Raw genomic sequence first — 17,878 nt, forward strand, 5'->3', positions numbered from 1 at the left:
CAGACAGGGATTGGACTGGACTGTGGGACATAAAGTGATACTCGTGAGGAGTGTGCCTCTTAGCTCAAGTAGATACAAGAGACCAAAGGGGCAACTTCTGTCCAGAGGTGAGATGGGAGGGCAGAGAGTGTTTGGAGCTGGTTGAATGCATGTGGGACATCAGGGGCGGAAAAGAAGAGTGTGCTGTCGCAGAATGGGGTGAGCAATTAGGGTCACATAACAATATATGTATAAAGTTTTGTATGGGAGACTAACTTGAAATGTAAACTTCATTTAAACTACAACAATTAAAAAAAAGAGAGAGAGATTTAAAGTTCTTGGTATTTGAGGAATGAGAGTAAATTTCTGGTTTGGGCAACTGGGTGAATGATGGTGCCCTTAAAGAATAAAGGAAATTAGATCAGAGGTGCAGTTATTGGGGGAAAATAATGAGCTTAATTTTACAGAAAGAGTTGAACCTTATTATTAATAAATTCTGTACTTGTGAATTTAACTATTTGCTAAAATTTATAGCCCCCAAATCAATACCCACGGTCATGTGCAGAATTATGAAAAATTTTAGTCGTCCAACATGTACAGCAGAATCAACTCAATGGCAGTTTTTTTTTTGTTTTTCGTTTTAAAACGTGCACATTCCCAGCTCAGGTCAAACAAGACAACATTCTGACTTGTTTCTGTTCTCATACTACAAACAAGTATCTTTTTTTACAATCTGTTGTTGTGTGCCATTGAGTCGATTTTGACTCATAGCTACCCTATAGGACAGAGTTGAGCTGCCCCATAAGGTTTTCTAGGCTGTAATCTTTACAGGACTACACTGCCAGGTCTTTTCTCCCACAGATCTGCTGACTTTCAGTTAGCTGCTGAGTGTTTAACCATTGCCCCACCAGGGCTCCTGTGGTCTGTTTAGTGCCAAGTTTTTTGCATTTTTGTGCTTTTTTATGGTGATTTCATTGTTTAAAATGGCTCCCAAGTGTAGTGCTGAAGTGCCATCTAGCGTTTCTAAGTACAAGAAGGCAGTGATGTGCCTTATGGAGAAAATACTTGTGTTAGATAAGCTTCATTCAGGCATAAGTAATAGTGATGTTGGCCATGAGTTCAATGTTAATGAATCAACAGTATATATTAAATGAGGTATCTTTAAGCAGAAACACGCATAAAACAAGATTATGTATTGATCAGTCAATGAAAATGTCATGACCAGAGGCTCACAGGAACCCTAGGAGCAATGGTTCAGTATTCACCAATTCAGTGTTTGAGGTGGCTTTATAGGACATAACTACTACTAATAAAAATTGACGGTATTCAATTTGATGTGCTCATGCAACATTTAAAAGGAGATTTCTCATAGGAAGTTGGAAACTGAATCTAAATTTTAGGATTAATATAGAGTTGTAGATTGGTGGGAACTAAGAGTTAATGAATCAGTTAGCTTTTGTCCAGGACCAAATACATTTATTATTTCTCATACTTCTGTGGGTTGGCTGATGGTTTTTTTTTGTCTGGGCTGGCTTGGCTGATCTCTACAGTTAGCTGGCATCTCATCTGGGACTGGATAGTTTAGGATTATGTGACTCACATGTCTGGTGATTGACAGACTGGTCTAGGTTGGGCTTGGTGAAATGACTCTCTCTGCTCCACAAGGTCTCTCATCCTCCAGTAGGTTACCTAGGCTACTTCACATGATGATCTCAGGGTTCCCTAGAGCAGTAAGAGAGGGCAAGCCCCAGTGTTGTAAATACTTTTCAAACTTTTGCTTGAATTGTTTATTTTGATATCTCATTGACTAAAGCAAGCCATGTGGCCAAGCTCCGGCTCAGTGTGGGAAGATCTTCGCGTTTCTTGGGTCCTTGGTGATCTTCGTGTGTCTTGGCATCTCTCTTCCGCCATCTCTGCTTGCTCACTTGCTTGTTTAATCTCTTTTATATCTCAAAAGAGATTAATTTAAGACACACCCTACACTGATACTATCTTATTAATATAATCTACCACAGTTGAGGACAGTTGAGGGAAAAAGAAGAGCATCAGGGACAAACCTTGAAGCTCTAACATTTAATGGCCCAGATTGTGTAGATACTGGGGTTACAGAAGTAGAATATCTATGTGGCCAAGGGATTAAGAAATCAAAATAGTAGAAAAAGAAAGAGTAGAAATAGAAGTGAAAGAAGGAGTAAAGGATGGGGTCAGACAAGTGACATATAGAGGTCAAATTAGGAAAATAGTGAAAAGTGTTCATGTTTTTAGTAAATAGAACATCACTAATAACTAATCAAGGCAACTTCACTGACGTATTTTTAGAAGGGAAAAGTCAGATGGTGATTAATGGCAATGGATCAAGACAGCCTCTTGACTTCTAAGTGAAGTTAGAGAGGAGAGTAATTAAAGGTTTTTTGTTTTGTATCTTATTACTTTGTTTTGTTTTTGTTTTTTAAAGATGGCAGCTGAAGGATAGGAGCTCTAAATTTAGAGGTACTTTTTCCACATCTCTAATGTATGTAGGAAAAATATTCTAGATATTACCATTTTTACTAAAGTTTAGAATGTACTCTTTGAAAAATGTAAATAATTCATGTCTACTTGTTCTTTGTGTCAAAATTACTTTTACCATTTTAAAATCCTAGTATTAAAGATGACCATTTATTTTATTGATAGGATCGGAAAATAGAAGATCTTCGACAGTGCCTGAACAGGTACAAGAAAATGCAAGACACAGCAGTACTGGCTCAAGGTAAAAAAGGTAGAGCATAGCTCTAAAGGTGTTTCTGCTTCACTTGATTTTAAGGGACTATGAACTTATACATTTAGCCTCAGTTTCTGTCTTGGACTGCATCTCTTGTCCCAAATCAGGTAGTTCATTCGTTCATTCAACAATATTTATTGGACAACTGTTCAGTATGCAGGCTGATGAATGTACTATAGATTGGTTGTTCAGGGAGAGTGTCTCTAAGGAGTTGATTAGATAGCATTCCAGAGAGAGAGAGAGAGAGAACAATAGTATATGCGAAGGGCCTGCGGAGGAAAAAGAACTTGGTGTGTTTAGGAAGTAAAAAAAGATCAGTATGGCTAGAAGATAGTGAGCAGTAGGGAGAGTGAGATGAGATGAGAAAGCAGGAGTGAGCAGAGTCAAGTCATGCAAGGGTTTTCAGGCACAGTGAGGAGTCTGGCTGTTGTTCTAAGCACAGAGGCTTTAACAGGTTAGTGATGTGATCTGTGTAGCAAACGGACCACGGAGGAGAGGAACAGTATTGGAAGCAGGAAAACCAGTCAGGAGACTTGCAGTATTCCTTGTGAAAAAATATGATGGTACTGATTGGAAATATATTTTGGTGATAGAATCAACATGATGACTGGTGATGAGTTAGATGAGGAGAGTGAAGAATAGGAAGGAATCAAGAAAGACAGACATTTATGACTAAAGCAACTGGGTGGAAGACTCATTTACATACGATGGGGAAGACTTAAGAAGGAACGTTGGGGTGGCTAAGGGGGATTGACTTCAGCTTTGGATATGTTAAATTCAAAACACCTGTGAGACACCCAAGTAAAGATACTTCTGCATTTTGTTGTATTTATTATTCATTTATCTGCTGATGGGCCAATAGTCCATCTACAAATGTAGAAAAGTTTTGAGGGTCATTCAAAACACGCTAAAATGTTAAGAACTTTGAAAGTGCTCTTGTCTATTAGCAATGCATAAGTGGGCTTATTTGCTCTAACCGTGTCTTAGTTATCTATTGCTGCTATAACAGAAATAGCACAAATGGGTGGCTTTAACAAACAGAAATTTATTTTCTCACAGTTTAGGAGACTGTAAGTCCAAATTCAGGGCGCAGCTCTAGGGGAAGGTGTTCTTTCTTTGTCGGCTCTGCAAGAGGTCCTTGCCTCTTTTCAGCATCTGTAGGCCCAGCATTCCTCTGCTCTTTGGTGATCCTCGTGTGTCTTGGCATTTCTCGTCCTGCATTTCTGCTTACTTGTTTGCTTATTTAATCTCTTTTATATCTCAAGAGAGACTGACTTATGACACACCCCACACTAGTACTGTCTCATTAATATAACAAAGAAAACCCATTCCCAAATGGGATAATAACCACAGGTATAGGGGTTAGGATTTACAATACATATTTTGAGGGGACACAATTCAGTCCATAACAGAGGGTAGTCACTGGAAATAAACAAATCCTTTGGGAGGTTTTGAAATTTTAATTTGATGAGTTCACAAAGAAAGAAAACAGGCCCGCTTTGGACCAGGATTTTTGAAAAAATTGGTACTTCATCTTTTCTTTTACAGTGCCTGGCATATATTAAAACTAAATATCTGAATGAGCAGGTGAACCTCTAATTGTCCGAGTAACTTGTAGCAATTCTCACTACTCATTATTTAAAAACATTTGTAAAATAGAGAATGGTAAAAATCGCTCATAATTCCATTGACCATGATTGCTATTGACATTTTTGTGAATTCCTTTCTAGTCTTTTCTTTCTGTGCATTTAAACATGTAGGTTTTAAAGATGTAGTTTTTTAACCATATGCACTATCTCCAACCATTGAAAATTATGTCCTTTTCGAACAAAGAGTTATATAAACAATTTTTCACTAGAATTTATATTTATCTAATCATCATACAATTGTATAAAACCTAAATTAAGAGGCTTTGTCTAGTTAAGATCTTTAACAATTACATGATTTGCCATTTAGTATTATCCAGAGATTAGCATTTCAAGCACATTCTTTCTATTTTTAAAAAAAAAGAGTATCTGGTACTGTGTTGTTTGGCACTTGATCTTTTTCATTTCTAGGAGTGTAACAAAGTTCTCGTAGTTGCTGCTTTGCTGGCATAAAGGGATCTCCTTGAGGGATAAAAAGGTCGTCTGCCCTTTTTTCTTTTCCTTTTTTCCTTTCTATGACTTTTTAAGAGCATAGCAGTGATGAACATTGAATTGTTTAAATGGTGACTTCTATTGTTATTGTTATTCAGAATCAGTTTGTTACACCACAGGTATTCTTCAGCCTGGTTATTTCTACACTAAAATTCATAAAGCCCCCCAATTTTGAATCAAAATAGCAGGAGAGTTGTTGGATGAAATTAATTTCTAATTTTCTTTCAATCCAATGAGTCAGTGATTTTATCAAATATGACTTCCTCTATTAATAGCACTGCTGGTACTTAACATGGCCAAGAGCTCCTGGGCATCTGGTGTTCACAGATTAAGATGTTGTTTCCTAGGTCCCATGCTGTGTACTTTTCAAGTGATGCTAGGAAAAGGTGACGCTTAGATTTTTAAGATCAGAGAAATGTTTACATTCAGCGTAATTGGGGTTCTTATCTTCCTCCAAAAGTGGAGGAATATAAATGAAAAGCTGCTGTTATCCTCTTTTTGCTGTGTCTTTTTCTAGGCAAAGATGGTGAATATGAAGATCTGCCCAATTCTAGTTCCATCTCCACTTTGTTGGATGCTCAGGGCTTTAGTGATCTGGAGAAAAGTCCATCACCTACTCCAGTAATGGGATCTCCCAGTCGTGGCCCATTTAACACAAGTGTTCCAGAGGAGGTATCTACAAACTTCCAATATTTTCTTCACATTGAAGAGACTCTGTCATTCAAAGTTAAAGCACTGTTGATAATGTGAAAGAAAGAGTTCTTTTCTCAGTTCAATTACAGATTTGGTTTGTTTAGGCGAGGGTTTTTTTTCCCCTCTTTAATAAACACCTTGGCCGATACCCAAATTGCTTATAAAATTCAGAAAAAACATTTGAATCCCTTGAAGATAGATGCCATCTTAAATATGAGATCACAATTTACTTTTTTTTTTTTTTTTTTTAAGCGGGGAATAGATAAAGTGAGGGTAAAGTGAGGTTATATGAATAAATTGGTTTGGTCACTCTGACGGCAACTCTGATTTTCTTTAGACTTGGAAAAATCAACTGGAGAGAAATAAACAACTCATTTGTTTTACTTTTCCAGAAAACTGGCACCAAAATCTGTTTCAGTTACCTATTGCGTACTACCCCAAAACTTTGTGGCTTGAATGACATTTATTTTGCTGATAAATCTGTAATTTGGGCAGAACACAGCAGGAACATGTTTCTGCTCCACTTGGCATTAGCTGGTGTGGCATGAAGGCTGAGGGCTCGAGTCATCTGAAGGCTTTTTATGCATTTGTTTGGTGGTTGATGCTGGCTGTTTGCTGGGACCTCAGCTGGGGCCCTGTCTGGAACAACTACGTGTGACTGCTAGGCTTCCTTACAGTATGGTGGCTGGGTCCTAAAAGCATGCATCCCAAGAGGACCAGGCAAAATTGCATCACCTTTTATGAGTTTTCTCAGAAGCCATGTAGCATATCTTTCACTGTAGTCACAGGCCCAGATTCAAGGAGAGGGAGGATAGACCTTGCTTCTTGGTGGATGAGTGACAACATTGCATTGTAAGACGTGGAATGGGATATATTGGTGCAGCTGTATTTGGAAAATAGAATCTGCCAGTCTACCCTCTGGCTACAACAATTTACATCTCTTTCCCAGGGGGAAAAATGCACTCACCCCCTTTCCAAAGACCCCTATGTCTCATCCCAGTTAGGCATCAGCATCCCGTGATCTTTTCATCCAGATCAGGTCAAGATGTAGGGGAAGCTCCCCAGGTACATTTCCTTGGGTATAGCTTCTTAAGTACCATTTCTTTTGATTTAAAGAATTGGGAACGTAAAGGATAAGCTATCTGTCCCCCATACACCCAACAAACAATGGTGGGATAGGCGTAGGATAACTGCTATAGACACTCCCATTCAAAAAGAGGGAAAATGGAAGGCACACAGCTGTCACTGGTCCATAGCAATTCTGAAATCCAGCCCGGAACATATTGCCATTTCTGTATTAGGGTCCAGACTTCTGGGCTCTTGTTTCTTCCCTCTAAGTCATCCTTCCTTTTTCATAAAAAGTAGCCTATATTTGCAGCTGAGTATTTTTCTCTGCCTGCTTTGTGCCTATAGAAGTTTGAGGGCCTGAAAGCCTCTTTTCACTTTCTACTGTCTCTCTCCCTTTCAGTCTAATTTGATATAATTCTTTTAAAAACTCTTGGAATTTCTTATGAATTAATTTATAATTCACTGCCTTAGATAAAAACATATTCACAAATATCTTTAAAATAAGTCTTTCTCTACCTTAGCTTTGCTGCAAGACTGCTGTGGAACATGCCCTTAAGATTTTTAGAATCTTTCAACCTGTTTAAAAGATTCAGTGAGACACCATCGCCTTAAATCTTCCTGAGATTTTAACAGAGGATTTTACAGCTACATCCTTGACTTCATCTTAAGATCGTGTTTTCTTGACAGAACCTGGGTTTGATCTTTGCTCAGAAGCCATTTCTTACTTTTAATATAATTTGCTGTCTGAAGAGTCTAGGAATTGGGCTAGATTCTAGGAATAAAGCTGTTTTATTTTTGAATGAAACAATCTTGGCTCCTTCATATTTAACAATTCCTTCTTTGGTCATCTCTCCTTTCACATTTTACTACAGGGATCAAGAAGAAACTAAGCAACATCTTTACTTTTTATATCTGCTGCTGGTAATTATATAATGAGAAAATGAATTCAAGGAGAAAACAACTTTTCTCTCGTAAATGTAGAAAAGAGCTAAAATATGTAATTAATGAAGGAATTAGTTAAGGAATAAGAAACATTTTAGAGGGAAAGTATTTCCCTAATTGTTAAATATGTATTTACACTGAAGGGAAAATAACATTTGACAGCTAATGAATGTGCTGTGTGTATAGAGAAGGGCTGCTGTTACATTTCAGAGACACCCACATAACCTCATATTCTTTTAAAAAGTCTTTGCTGTGTGTATTGTAGTTTAATGATGAGTATTTAGTTTCAAACAAGAATTATTTGAAGAAGTTCAGCCATATTTCTAAAGAAGAGCCAGGAGGGAGATTTGAGGCTTGAGTTAAAGACTTGAAGTTTGTGACAAGATCAAGAACATGGGTCTGCTGGTGTAGCTGATTTTTTTCCCCCTGATTAGGAACACAAAGAGATACGTGAATTTCAGGAAATGGGCATGATGGCTATATATATATATATATATATATATACTGCATAGAATTAATCATAAAGATTTAAACTGAAAGAGCTGATAGTGATTTAATCTCTTATTTTAGGATAATATGACCTGCACTTTATAGCCTTTTGTAGTGTCAAATGATGTAACCACTACTCAGTAACTGAAACAAAAATCAAAATACTGAATTGTTAGGATTTACTGTCAACTTAAAAAAAAAAAAACCATTGCCCGTTGCCGTGGAGTCGATTCCGACGCATAGCGACCCTATAGGACAGAGCAGAACTGCACCATATGAACTTTTAACTTAGTAGTATTTATTGCCTTAGTCACAATATTCAGTGTATTACTCAAAACCAAGTTCAAAAATTACCTTCCTCCAAACTGTTTTCTCTGATAAATACTTCTATGTAGATGTTTATATTCTAAAATCAGTTTATGAATATAACAAAGTTGTGAATACAGGTGTATGAAATTTTATTGCTAGATATTTTCAGTTGTCTTATTTTTTGTTACTTTGTGGCTTGTGTTTTGTTTGACTGATTTTTGACTTTTTATACTTACGTTATAGTTCCATACCAGCATCTTACAAGTTTCAATCTCTTCATTGCTGCCAGCATCTAAAGCCTTGGAAACTTCCGAAAAAGCAAACTTGCCTCCTAAACTAGAGACTTCATTTGAAGAGAAGTATGTCATTTTTGACCTAACATTTGGAATATAAATGCTCAAAACAGCAGACTAACCAAAAACAAGGGTGTACTGCATTTACTTACGGATAGAGTTTTTACCCAGAGAGGCAAAAAACAGCAAGGCATGAGTCAGGGGGACTATATTCAGTTCCAAATTATTAAAATAAAAGGTGTGAAGCAGAAAGTAATAGGAGATGAGGCTGGGGAGTTGGAGTGGTCAGGTTAGAGAAGGATTTTAAGGAACTTGGATTTTATATCCTAAGTATCCATCAAAGTGTTATAAGCAGGTTAATAACAGTCCTGTGGAAGATGGCTATGAAGGAGACAGGACAGAGCTATGGAATTTCCTTCTTAGGCACATATAATTTTCTTGCCAGTGTATTCCCAAATTGATTGCCTAATCTTGCAACTAGGTCAAACAAAATAAAATATCAAAAAAAGAGAAATAACTTGCCTAGCATAATTTTTATTCTTAACAATTATAAAAATAGCGTAGGGGAAGTATCTGACCTCCTCTAACTTCACAAGGGGGAAGGAGAATCCAGATCAGTAGCCAAAGACTGATTCCCATGAGGCAGAGGTCAGACATGCCTCCTCTCACTGCCATTTTTACCAACTCTGACACCAACCGTCTCTCCCACAGCACTCTTCTTCCCCGCTGGGTTCGATAATCACTGCATTGGTCACACAGAACTCACAGACAATACTCACGATTATGGGGTTTATTAGGGAAGTAACAGGTTACAATTCAGGTTGGGGAATGCTTAGGATATAGTTCTTCCATCAGGACAGCCTCTTCCTAGCAGCTCTCGCAGGCAGGCCTCTCCCTGGTTTGGGCCTCCGCCCTGCTCAGGCAGGTGTTACAAAGCTCTCTTAGCTCTGCCGATAAGTGCCTGGAGGCACCTCACGCCACTGGTAAGCCTTGACCTGAAGGCGCTGAGCTGTTGCTCCATGAGTTGGCAAATCTAGCTCCATCAAGTGCCTGGAGGCACCCTACTCTCCAGCAAGGCTCTTGCCCAAAGGCACTCAGCTTTCTCCATCAGTGGGCCAGGAAGACTCCAATGCTGTCTCCTGCCGGTCTCTCCTGCTGCTGTTTCTCTGCCACCGTTTCTCACTGTCTTCAGTGTTACAGCTCTCTCTCTTTCCTGGTTCCAGGAGCTTCTCAGGGTAGGGATCCCAGGTCCAAACGACACGCTCTGCTCTTAGCTCCTCTTCCTTGGTAGTGGTGGGATCCTCTCCTTCCCGCCTCTGGGATGGCTGATTTCAAGCCCAGAGAGATGGCAAAAGTGACCATTCCCCTTGGTGGGCCACAGTTACCCTAGTTGCACATTCCCACCCAATCGCTTGGGTAGAAGTTATAAGACTATGGTGAAAAAGTCCACACAGAAGCCATCTATTACACCACAATTCTTTTCACCCAGGATATGTATGGACTTTTATTCATGTAATTCATAAATATCTTTTTTTTACATTTTAGTGATGGAAAAACAATCCTTGGCACTGCTGTTGAAACTCAACTGTGTGATACTTCTTTGTAAGTTATATTTTATTGAATGTGAAAAATTTGATTAGGAGTTGAGAGAGAAAAGGGTTCAGTTATGCTAACAATAACCAATATTATCAGTGAATGACTTTCAGGCCTGAGTAAATTAATGTAGCTTTAATGATTGAGTGGGGGCAGAGGTGAGGGTGGGAGGGAGTTAGAAATTTACAAAGAAATAAAACCATATGCCATCCAGTGAACTCCAACTCATGGCAACCCCATGTGTGTCAGGGTAGAACTATGCTTCATAGGGTTTTAATGGCTGATTTTTTCAGATGATCAGGCCTTTCTTCCAAGGTACCTCTGGGTAGACTCAAACCTCCAAACTTTTGGTTAGTAGGTGAGCATGTTAACCATTTGCAGCACCCAGTGGCTCCACTACAAGGCACTAATGCTCATTTATCATTATTCCATGTCAAGCTTTAGCCTTCCTTCATCAGTTTTTATTTGAAGCCCAGTGCTTTTAATTTAATTTTTATACTAACTTATATTTTGAATCTAGTAGAAAATGATGTGATGACTGGAAAGACTGAAATGTATTTTTGCATTTTCAATTTAATAAACTGACCTAATATCTATGTTTATCCAAGTTAAAGTCTGGATTAAATTAGGAAGATCTATTTTCAGAGCAGTGCTCAAAGATGAGATCTTTTCTTTTCCCATCATTATCTTTTACTTTATTTGGTGTCTGACTACTTCTGACAACTTATATGTGCATAAATACATGAGAAATGCCTTTAAAAAGTTTGTTCACATATTTATATTATCCTATTTCATAGAGAACATTAGTTTCCTTTCCCTCTATCTCTGTCTTAACTAATCATACATTCCTGCCTTCAGTTTTGTAGTAACACCAGCTCTGTATAACTGAATGCTAATTATGTGAAAGAGAAAGTCTACACGTATTTACAGTCTCACTTTGCCTTCACCAGGGTAACAATTGAGTTATTATGGGCAGCAACAGGAATTCCTTTAATATGCTTTGATCAGAATTATCAAATGAATTGCCTTGCCAAACTCAGAAAATTGATTCCTTTATGAATTGAAAAGTAAAGCTTTCAATCTTTATTCTAATTAGAAAGATTAGATATAAATAATCTGTGAGTATTTAGAAAGTTTCCTGTATAAATGTGTGCATACTAAAGATGCACTGATAGTCGGCGGAAAACACTGGTCTGTTTTCAAATATTGACATCAGAGTGATAGTCCTAAGTATTTTTCCAGCCATTCTAACATGGACGTTTACAGTTATTGGCAGGACAGTTAACCACCCCTGCTTTTAAAAGAACTAGATGTTATAATTTAGTTAAGCACATAAGTGACTGACTGAATCCAGATTTTCTTTTATTACCAGGATTCAACCCACACACAATTTTAGTTTCCTTCCAAGATGTTCTACTTAGAAATGGTGGCACCAGAGTCACTTACTATTAATCCGAATTATTATTATTGTTATTTTTAGAACTTCAAGTCTACAAAAGTCTAGCAGCCTGGGCAATCTGAAGAAGGAGACATCAGATGGGGTTGGTTCTATACTTTTTTTGTCTGTTACTCTGAGACAAAAATATTTACAGATCTTCATCTTTTCCCAGTTTGCAAATAAAACTATTAAGAAGAGTTTGTGGTTTCTCTAAGGGAAAATTGTTAGATACCATCGTTAATGATAAATATTAAAAAGAAGTATGAATATAAAGGGTTAAAAGCAGAGACTTTAATAAATAAAACATAGTAGAAAATAAATGAAACTGAAATTTTGTAGTTTAGAAGTAGATGTAGATTTTTTTAATTTATGGAATTGTATATGACAAATTCTGAATATATGAAGGATTCCTGCAACCTTAAATATTATTATTGTTGTTTTGAACAGGAAAAAGAGTCTATTCAGAAGCCATCAGAGATAATTCTTATTACAATGTAAAAATGTTTTAGACTTCCAATATGGGTGGATTGCTTAAATATCTTCAGTAAAGCTTAAAAAAAGCTCAAAAAACTCTCAGTCACACTATTGATGTTCTTAATGCCCACAACTGGCCTTCCTTTGCTGTTGTTAGTTGCCGCCCAGTCAGCTGCTACTCGTGGCGACCTTGTGTACAACAGAACAAAACGTTTCGTAGTCCTGTGCCACCTTCATGTTCATTGGAATGCTGGAGTCCATTGCTGTGGGCACTGTGTATTTTCAATACCTCTTAACCTAGGGTGCTTATCTTCCAGCACTGTATTGGACAGTAGTCTGTTGTGATCCATAAGGTTTTCCTTGACTGATTTTCAGAAATAGATAGCCAGGCCTTTCTTCCTAGTTTGTATTACATTCTGGAAGCTCTGCTGAAACCTTTCTGCCATGGGTGACCCTGCTGGTATTTGAAATACTAGTGGCATAGCATCCAGCATCATAGCAACACGCAGGCCACCACGGTATGACAAACTGACAGACAGGTGGTGTGGGACCTTCCTTAGCCTTTCCAAAAACCCTTCTTAGATCACTAGCAGTTTATTTTACACAACCACTGTCCCTTAAAGCAAATGTTTTGGTATTTTTGAGTCATCATCAACAGGTGTTCCAATTCTTCTTTACCCTGATGTTTTATTGTTAGCCTTGTAAAGTTTATGGTCGGTAGACAGGCCACTTCCATGTACGATCTCTTGACTGTTGGCTCCTAGTGCCTAAGTCATAACTTGGCTATAACTAACAAAGCACTCTCAATGGCCACAGGTGTGATTAAAATCATTCTCTGTGCTTTTTGTCTTGCTGGTTCAATAAATGGTTAAATGATTTTGACATCAGGGCTTAGATACAGAAGATAAAAACCCGTTGTCGACCAGCTGATTGCAACTCATAGCGACCGTATAGAACAGAGTAGAACTGCCCCGTAGGGTTTCCAAGGAGCAGCTGGTAGATTGGAACTGCCAGCCTTTTGCTTAGCAGCCAAGCTCTTAACCACTGTGCCACCAGGGCCCCTGACATAGATAAAAGAACCATTAAATTGTAGCATATATAAACTTTTGGTTCTATGAGCGGCAGAGGTGCAGAGTAAAATAACCACCTTAAAAGCCTGTATCTCTTGGCCCTTCTCTTCACCTCCCCCCAAAAGAAACAGAGGGCAAGAGATGTTAGAGAAATGAGAACGTGAAAACAAAAGCAGCTTTGTGTAATACTAAAACAGTATAACACAGCGTGTTACTATAATCGCCAATTCTGAGTAACCAAAAAGCTCAAAATAAGCAGTGTTTGAAGCATACTTTAATCACAATTTAAGTTCTTGAGAAAGACCTTGAAATGCTTTAGAGATCTCAAGTGGCTTCTGAAGCAACAAAGAAAAATTTAATTATACTCAGTTAAGTTTTAATGTTAAGGGTTATTTGAACGTATCATAGTCTTTGAAAATTGGTGACCCGTGGTTGGTTACCTGCAGGCAAGATATGACTATATCCCAGAAACTATGTGAAAAAAAAGAAGCAAAAACTATTTTAAATAGTTACTGATTGTGCCTTCATTACATTATATTGAGCTTCTGTTACTGTAGTTATTTTATAAGGAATGTGAGCTATATTATAGGCAGTCAGAATTGACTGGATGTCAACAGGTTTGGTTTGGTTTATGTCCTAATTGTTAGAAAAGTAAGAAATCTACTCTTCTTGGTATATGTGTAATATCTTGTCCCCATGTCATTTGAGGAATGAGGCAAGTAAAATTAAAATTTGAGACTATATGTCTATCCTAAATATCTGAAGCCCCAAACACATTAACTATAGCTTAGTGATGAACAGGTCGTTGTTCTTATTTTTTAAGTGACTTTCATAGTTGACGTTTTAAACTTCTAGTATTTATTTGATATTGATCATCAGTGTGTTAGTTTATTCTTTTAAGTGAAATCCGGTATGTAACATATTGAGTATTGAGCCTGGCATGGACTACTGATTATGTGTATTAGTGCTATTAGTCATTGTTATGATTTATCTCACAGAATAAAGCTCCAGGAGAAAGCAACACGTTAGGGAGCCTCCCTCCCAAACCACCGGGACATGATGCCTTCATGGATGATAACCCCTTCGGCACTCGAAAAGCCAGATCTTCCTTTGGCCGGGGCTTTTTTAAAATAAAGAGTAACAAGAGGACAGCAAGTGCACCAAACTTGGGTATGTATGGCCAAGATGCCTTTGCCTTAATTCTTTCAGAATAAGGAAAAGATCAATCTGTTCCCTTCCCTTATTCATCTATTTACGGATTTCCATTTCTCAGAAATGGAGGTGGATGACTCAGGGGGAAGGTTAGCAAAAAATGCTCCAGTGGACTTAAGTCATTATGTGAATATAGCTCTGTTCTGTGAACATAAACTCTCACCCTGCTCTATTCTGTTGTGTAAACTTAGTGGAAAGAGCTAAAACAACGATTCTCTCTGACTTCATTATACACAGTTTCCTGTCTGTTTTGATGGTGAATCAATTGACCCCATATTGACATCCTAATGAAGTCTGTGTGTAACATCAGGGGCACCGAGTGGTGCATGCCTTTCCTCCACTGCGTGTATTTTGTGAGTCAGAGTTTGATCTGTTTCATTCTGTAATTCCCCTGTGTTCTCTCCATTGGGCTGCGTGTGATTGTGTGCGTTGTTGGGATATCTGAAGATCGTAAACGAAGTGCCAGTGCACCCACTTTAGGTATTGTACCCCTGCATGCCAGCCTTCATCAGCACTGTGCTCTGAACCAAGCTAACCCTTGCTCTTGGCATCTGTGATCTCTAGAAAGTGAGCTGGCAGTAATCAGAAAACGCAGTTGTTTACCAAGAGTGTTTGTTCCTCCCACCTGCTGCTGACAGGGACTGTCTGTCGAGCCTTTGCTTCCACTGTTTTAACCAATGCTAGTGAGCCTTTGTGAGTGGATCTGAGAGGACCAAGGCATGCATAGCATCCCTCAGAGGAGTAAAGGGCAGGAGTGCCCCGGCATTGTAAATTCCAGCTCTTCTACCCTTGAAACCCGTATCACACACTGACTCCCAGATCCTTGCAATCCCTTCTTCGTGTGTATGTTTTCCCCATTCTCGAACAGGAGATGTTATTAACCAAGCAGAAAGGTTTGTAGAAGACATTGAAGATGATATTTATAGACTTCTCATAGGGGGGTGTTCTATGACATTTTGTTGCTCTGAATATGGAGGCAACGTTTAGTGACATCAGAGGAAACTTTATGTGTTATCTGAGGAGTTGATACTAAGTTAAATGAGAAAGGAAAGGTCCTCCTGAGGTCTCAAAGTGATTTAGGGGAGAGGAATCTCAGTTTTCTTTTAAAGGGTAGGGTACTATAGGGGAAAAAAAGTCCTGAAAAATAACAAAGAAAAAACAAGATTTAATGCTTTTAAAGTGAGGATGGGTTCAACAACATTTTTAGGAATACCCTTACCCATCGTTGCTGTAAGTTTTAAACGGAAAGGTGCCTTTGGGTTTTCCCAATAAGTTCCGTTAGCTTGTATAAATATCCATGAATCTTATCCACCTAAGTCAGCAAGGGTGCTCTCTCTCTCGTCATAGCCTCAGATGTCTAAAGGGAGCATGGGATGAATAAAAAAACAGATCTACTCGGACAACGATTTTCAAATGTTCTTGCATCTTTCTTAGGAGAAACGTATCATCAACGCTAAGAGGCAAATGCTGCTTACTATGACTTATCATCACAGCTCTGCTTTATAGAAAAGTCAGCTTCTGCAACTTTTTCATCTTGCTAAAACACGTTCCTGTGATTTTTGTGCAATTTTTACTTTCCTTTATAAGATGTATAATATCACATCGAGTAAACAGTAGCCCTTGTGTTTGCTAGTTTGGGATCATTCACTAGGGACAGCTAAAAGAACTAAAATAGCTAACGCTTGGGGTTCCAGGGGTGGCAAAAGTAGATGTTGTTCTTATAAGGCAAAATTGTCAGGCGCTAATTTTATATCAGAAGAAAAACTTATGCAAATCCAGCTCATTCTTCTGTCAGTGCCTAAGACTTAACAGGTTGGGGAAGATTTCTTGAATAAAGAATTGCCGGAACTTGGTAACGGATTTGATGTGAATGCCAAGGGAGAGAAAGGAATGAAAGGAGAATGATAAGAGTTTGAACTGGAGCAACAAGGAAAATATTAATTAACATTACAAAATATTAATGAAATGCTAAATAAGATTTGAAAGACAAGAAGACTCCTAGGGAGGTTGGATGGATTTTTTGAGTCCAAGATGTACCTGGCACATTGAGTTGGGAATATACACAGATGTTCAGACGCTGAGGCTGGGAGAGAGATTAGGCCCGAGACTTCGATGCCACCTGCTTGTGAATTAGTAAAGCCATCATGTAATGGTGAGCTTAGAATGGGTGAGCTTGTCAAGAGCCTGCAGAGGGAACTTAGAACAGAATCCTGGGAGGAACTTAAAGTGCAGTGGAGTGGAAGAAGAAGAAATGACAAAGGTACTATAGCAAAGAAGAAACTATCATGAGAGTTCTAAGAGAGTGTTGTGACATGGAAGCCAAAAAATATGAAAATTTTGAAGGATATAGGAGATAGTCAAGGAGCCCTCGTGGTGTAAGAGTTAGGCACCCAGCTGCTAACTGAAAGGTTGACGGTTCGAATCCACCAGCCACTCTGCAGGAGAAAAGACGTAGCAATCTGCTGCCATAAAGGTTACAGCTTAGGAAACCCTGTGGAGCAGTTCTACTCTGTCATATAGGGTTGCCTGTGTCAAAATCAATTCTACAGCACAGAACAGGCAGTAGTCAGTAGGGCCAAGTGCTACAGCAAGATTGAGAATAATTTCATTATGCATTCCAAATACCCAGGAAAGAATATGGCAATCCTAGCATACCTTTGATTTATATTCTCAGAGTGGTTTTAATTTGTAAGTTAAATCAGCACACGATAGAATAGACTGTAGAATAGAACATACATTAGTGTTCCATTTTTAATATTTGCAAGGCCACCCCCCCAAAAAAAAAAAAAACACTCACTGCTGTTGAATCAATTCCCACTCATAGTGACCCTATAGGACAGAGTAGAACAGCCCCATAGGGTTTCCAAGGCTGTAATCTTTATGGAAGCAAACTGCCACATCTTTCTCCCATGGAGCGGCTGATGGGTTTGAACTGCCGACCTTTCAGTTAGCAGCTAAGTGCTTAACCACTGCACCACCAGGGCTCGCTGTTTGCAGGGTACTCTTTGTAAATCACTGATTTATAGACCAACAGAAGAAGAATGCTTAAAAGTTTCTGAAACTGAACAGGTTAATATCTAGACATGTTCATTTCACATTTTTAAATTCATCAAGGCTTTACTCTGTTCTTGGAATAGCTGAAACAGAAAAGGAGACAACAGAGCACCTAGATCTGGCTGGCATATCTTCTCAGCCAAAAGATTCACGGGGCAGCAGTCCCTTCCAGATATCTCCACCGTCTCCAGATTCCAAAAAGAAATCCAGAGGTATCATGAAATTCTTTGGAAAGTAAGTAAAAGAATGAACAAGAGGAGTGTCCTTGTATATCTGTCTTCAATGTAGAGGAGGGATAAATAGAAAATTGACTGAAATGGGGCACAAAATTGTAAGGCTTTTGTGTACTTCTTATGGAAAGAAGG

At 38.4% G+C, this 17,878-nt stretch overlaps 1 protein-coding gene across 1 annotated transcript in view; it reads left to right on the forward strand.

Annotated features, from left to right (window-relative positions):
• PPFIBP1 (PPFIA binding protein 1) overlaps positions 1-17,878 on the forward strand; it is a 69,796-nt gene that overhangs the window by 37,718 nt on the left and 14,200 nt on the right. Inside the window, exons 10-16 of the mRNA XM_023738054.1 lie at positions 2,653-2,728; positions 5,396-5,550; positions 8,623-8,738; positions 10,218-10,274; positions 11,746-11,806; positions 14,246-14,417; positions 17,597-17,747. Coding sequence (XP_023593822.1) covers positions 2,653-2,728; positions 5,396-5,550; positions 8,623-8,738; positions 10,218-10,274; positions 11,746-11,806; positions 14,246-14,417; positions 17,597-17,747 — 788 coding nt within the window. The remainder of the gene's footprint in view (positions 1-2,652; positions 2,729-5,395; positions 5,551-8,622; positions 8,739-10,217; positions 10,275-11,745; positions 11,807-14,245; positions 14,418-17,596; positions 17,748-17,878) is intronic.

The sequence above is a fragment of the Trichechus manatus genome, unplaced genomic scaffold (assembly GCF_000243295.1).
Source record: "Trichechus manatus latirostris isolate Lorelei unplaced genomic scaffold, TriManLat1.0 scaffold00112, whole genome shotgun sequence".
NCBI lineage: Eukaryota > Metazoa > Chordata > Mammalia > Sirenia > Trichechidae > Trichechus > Trichechus manatus.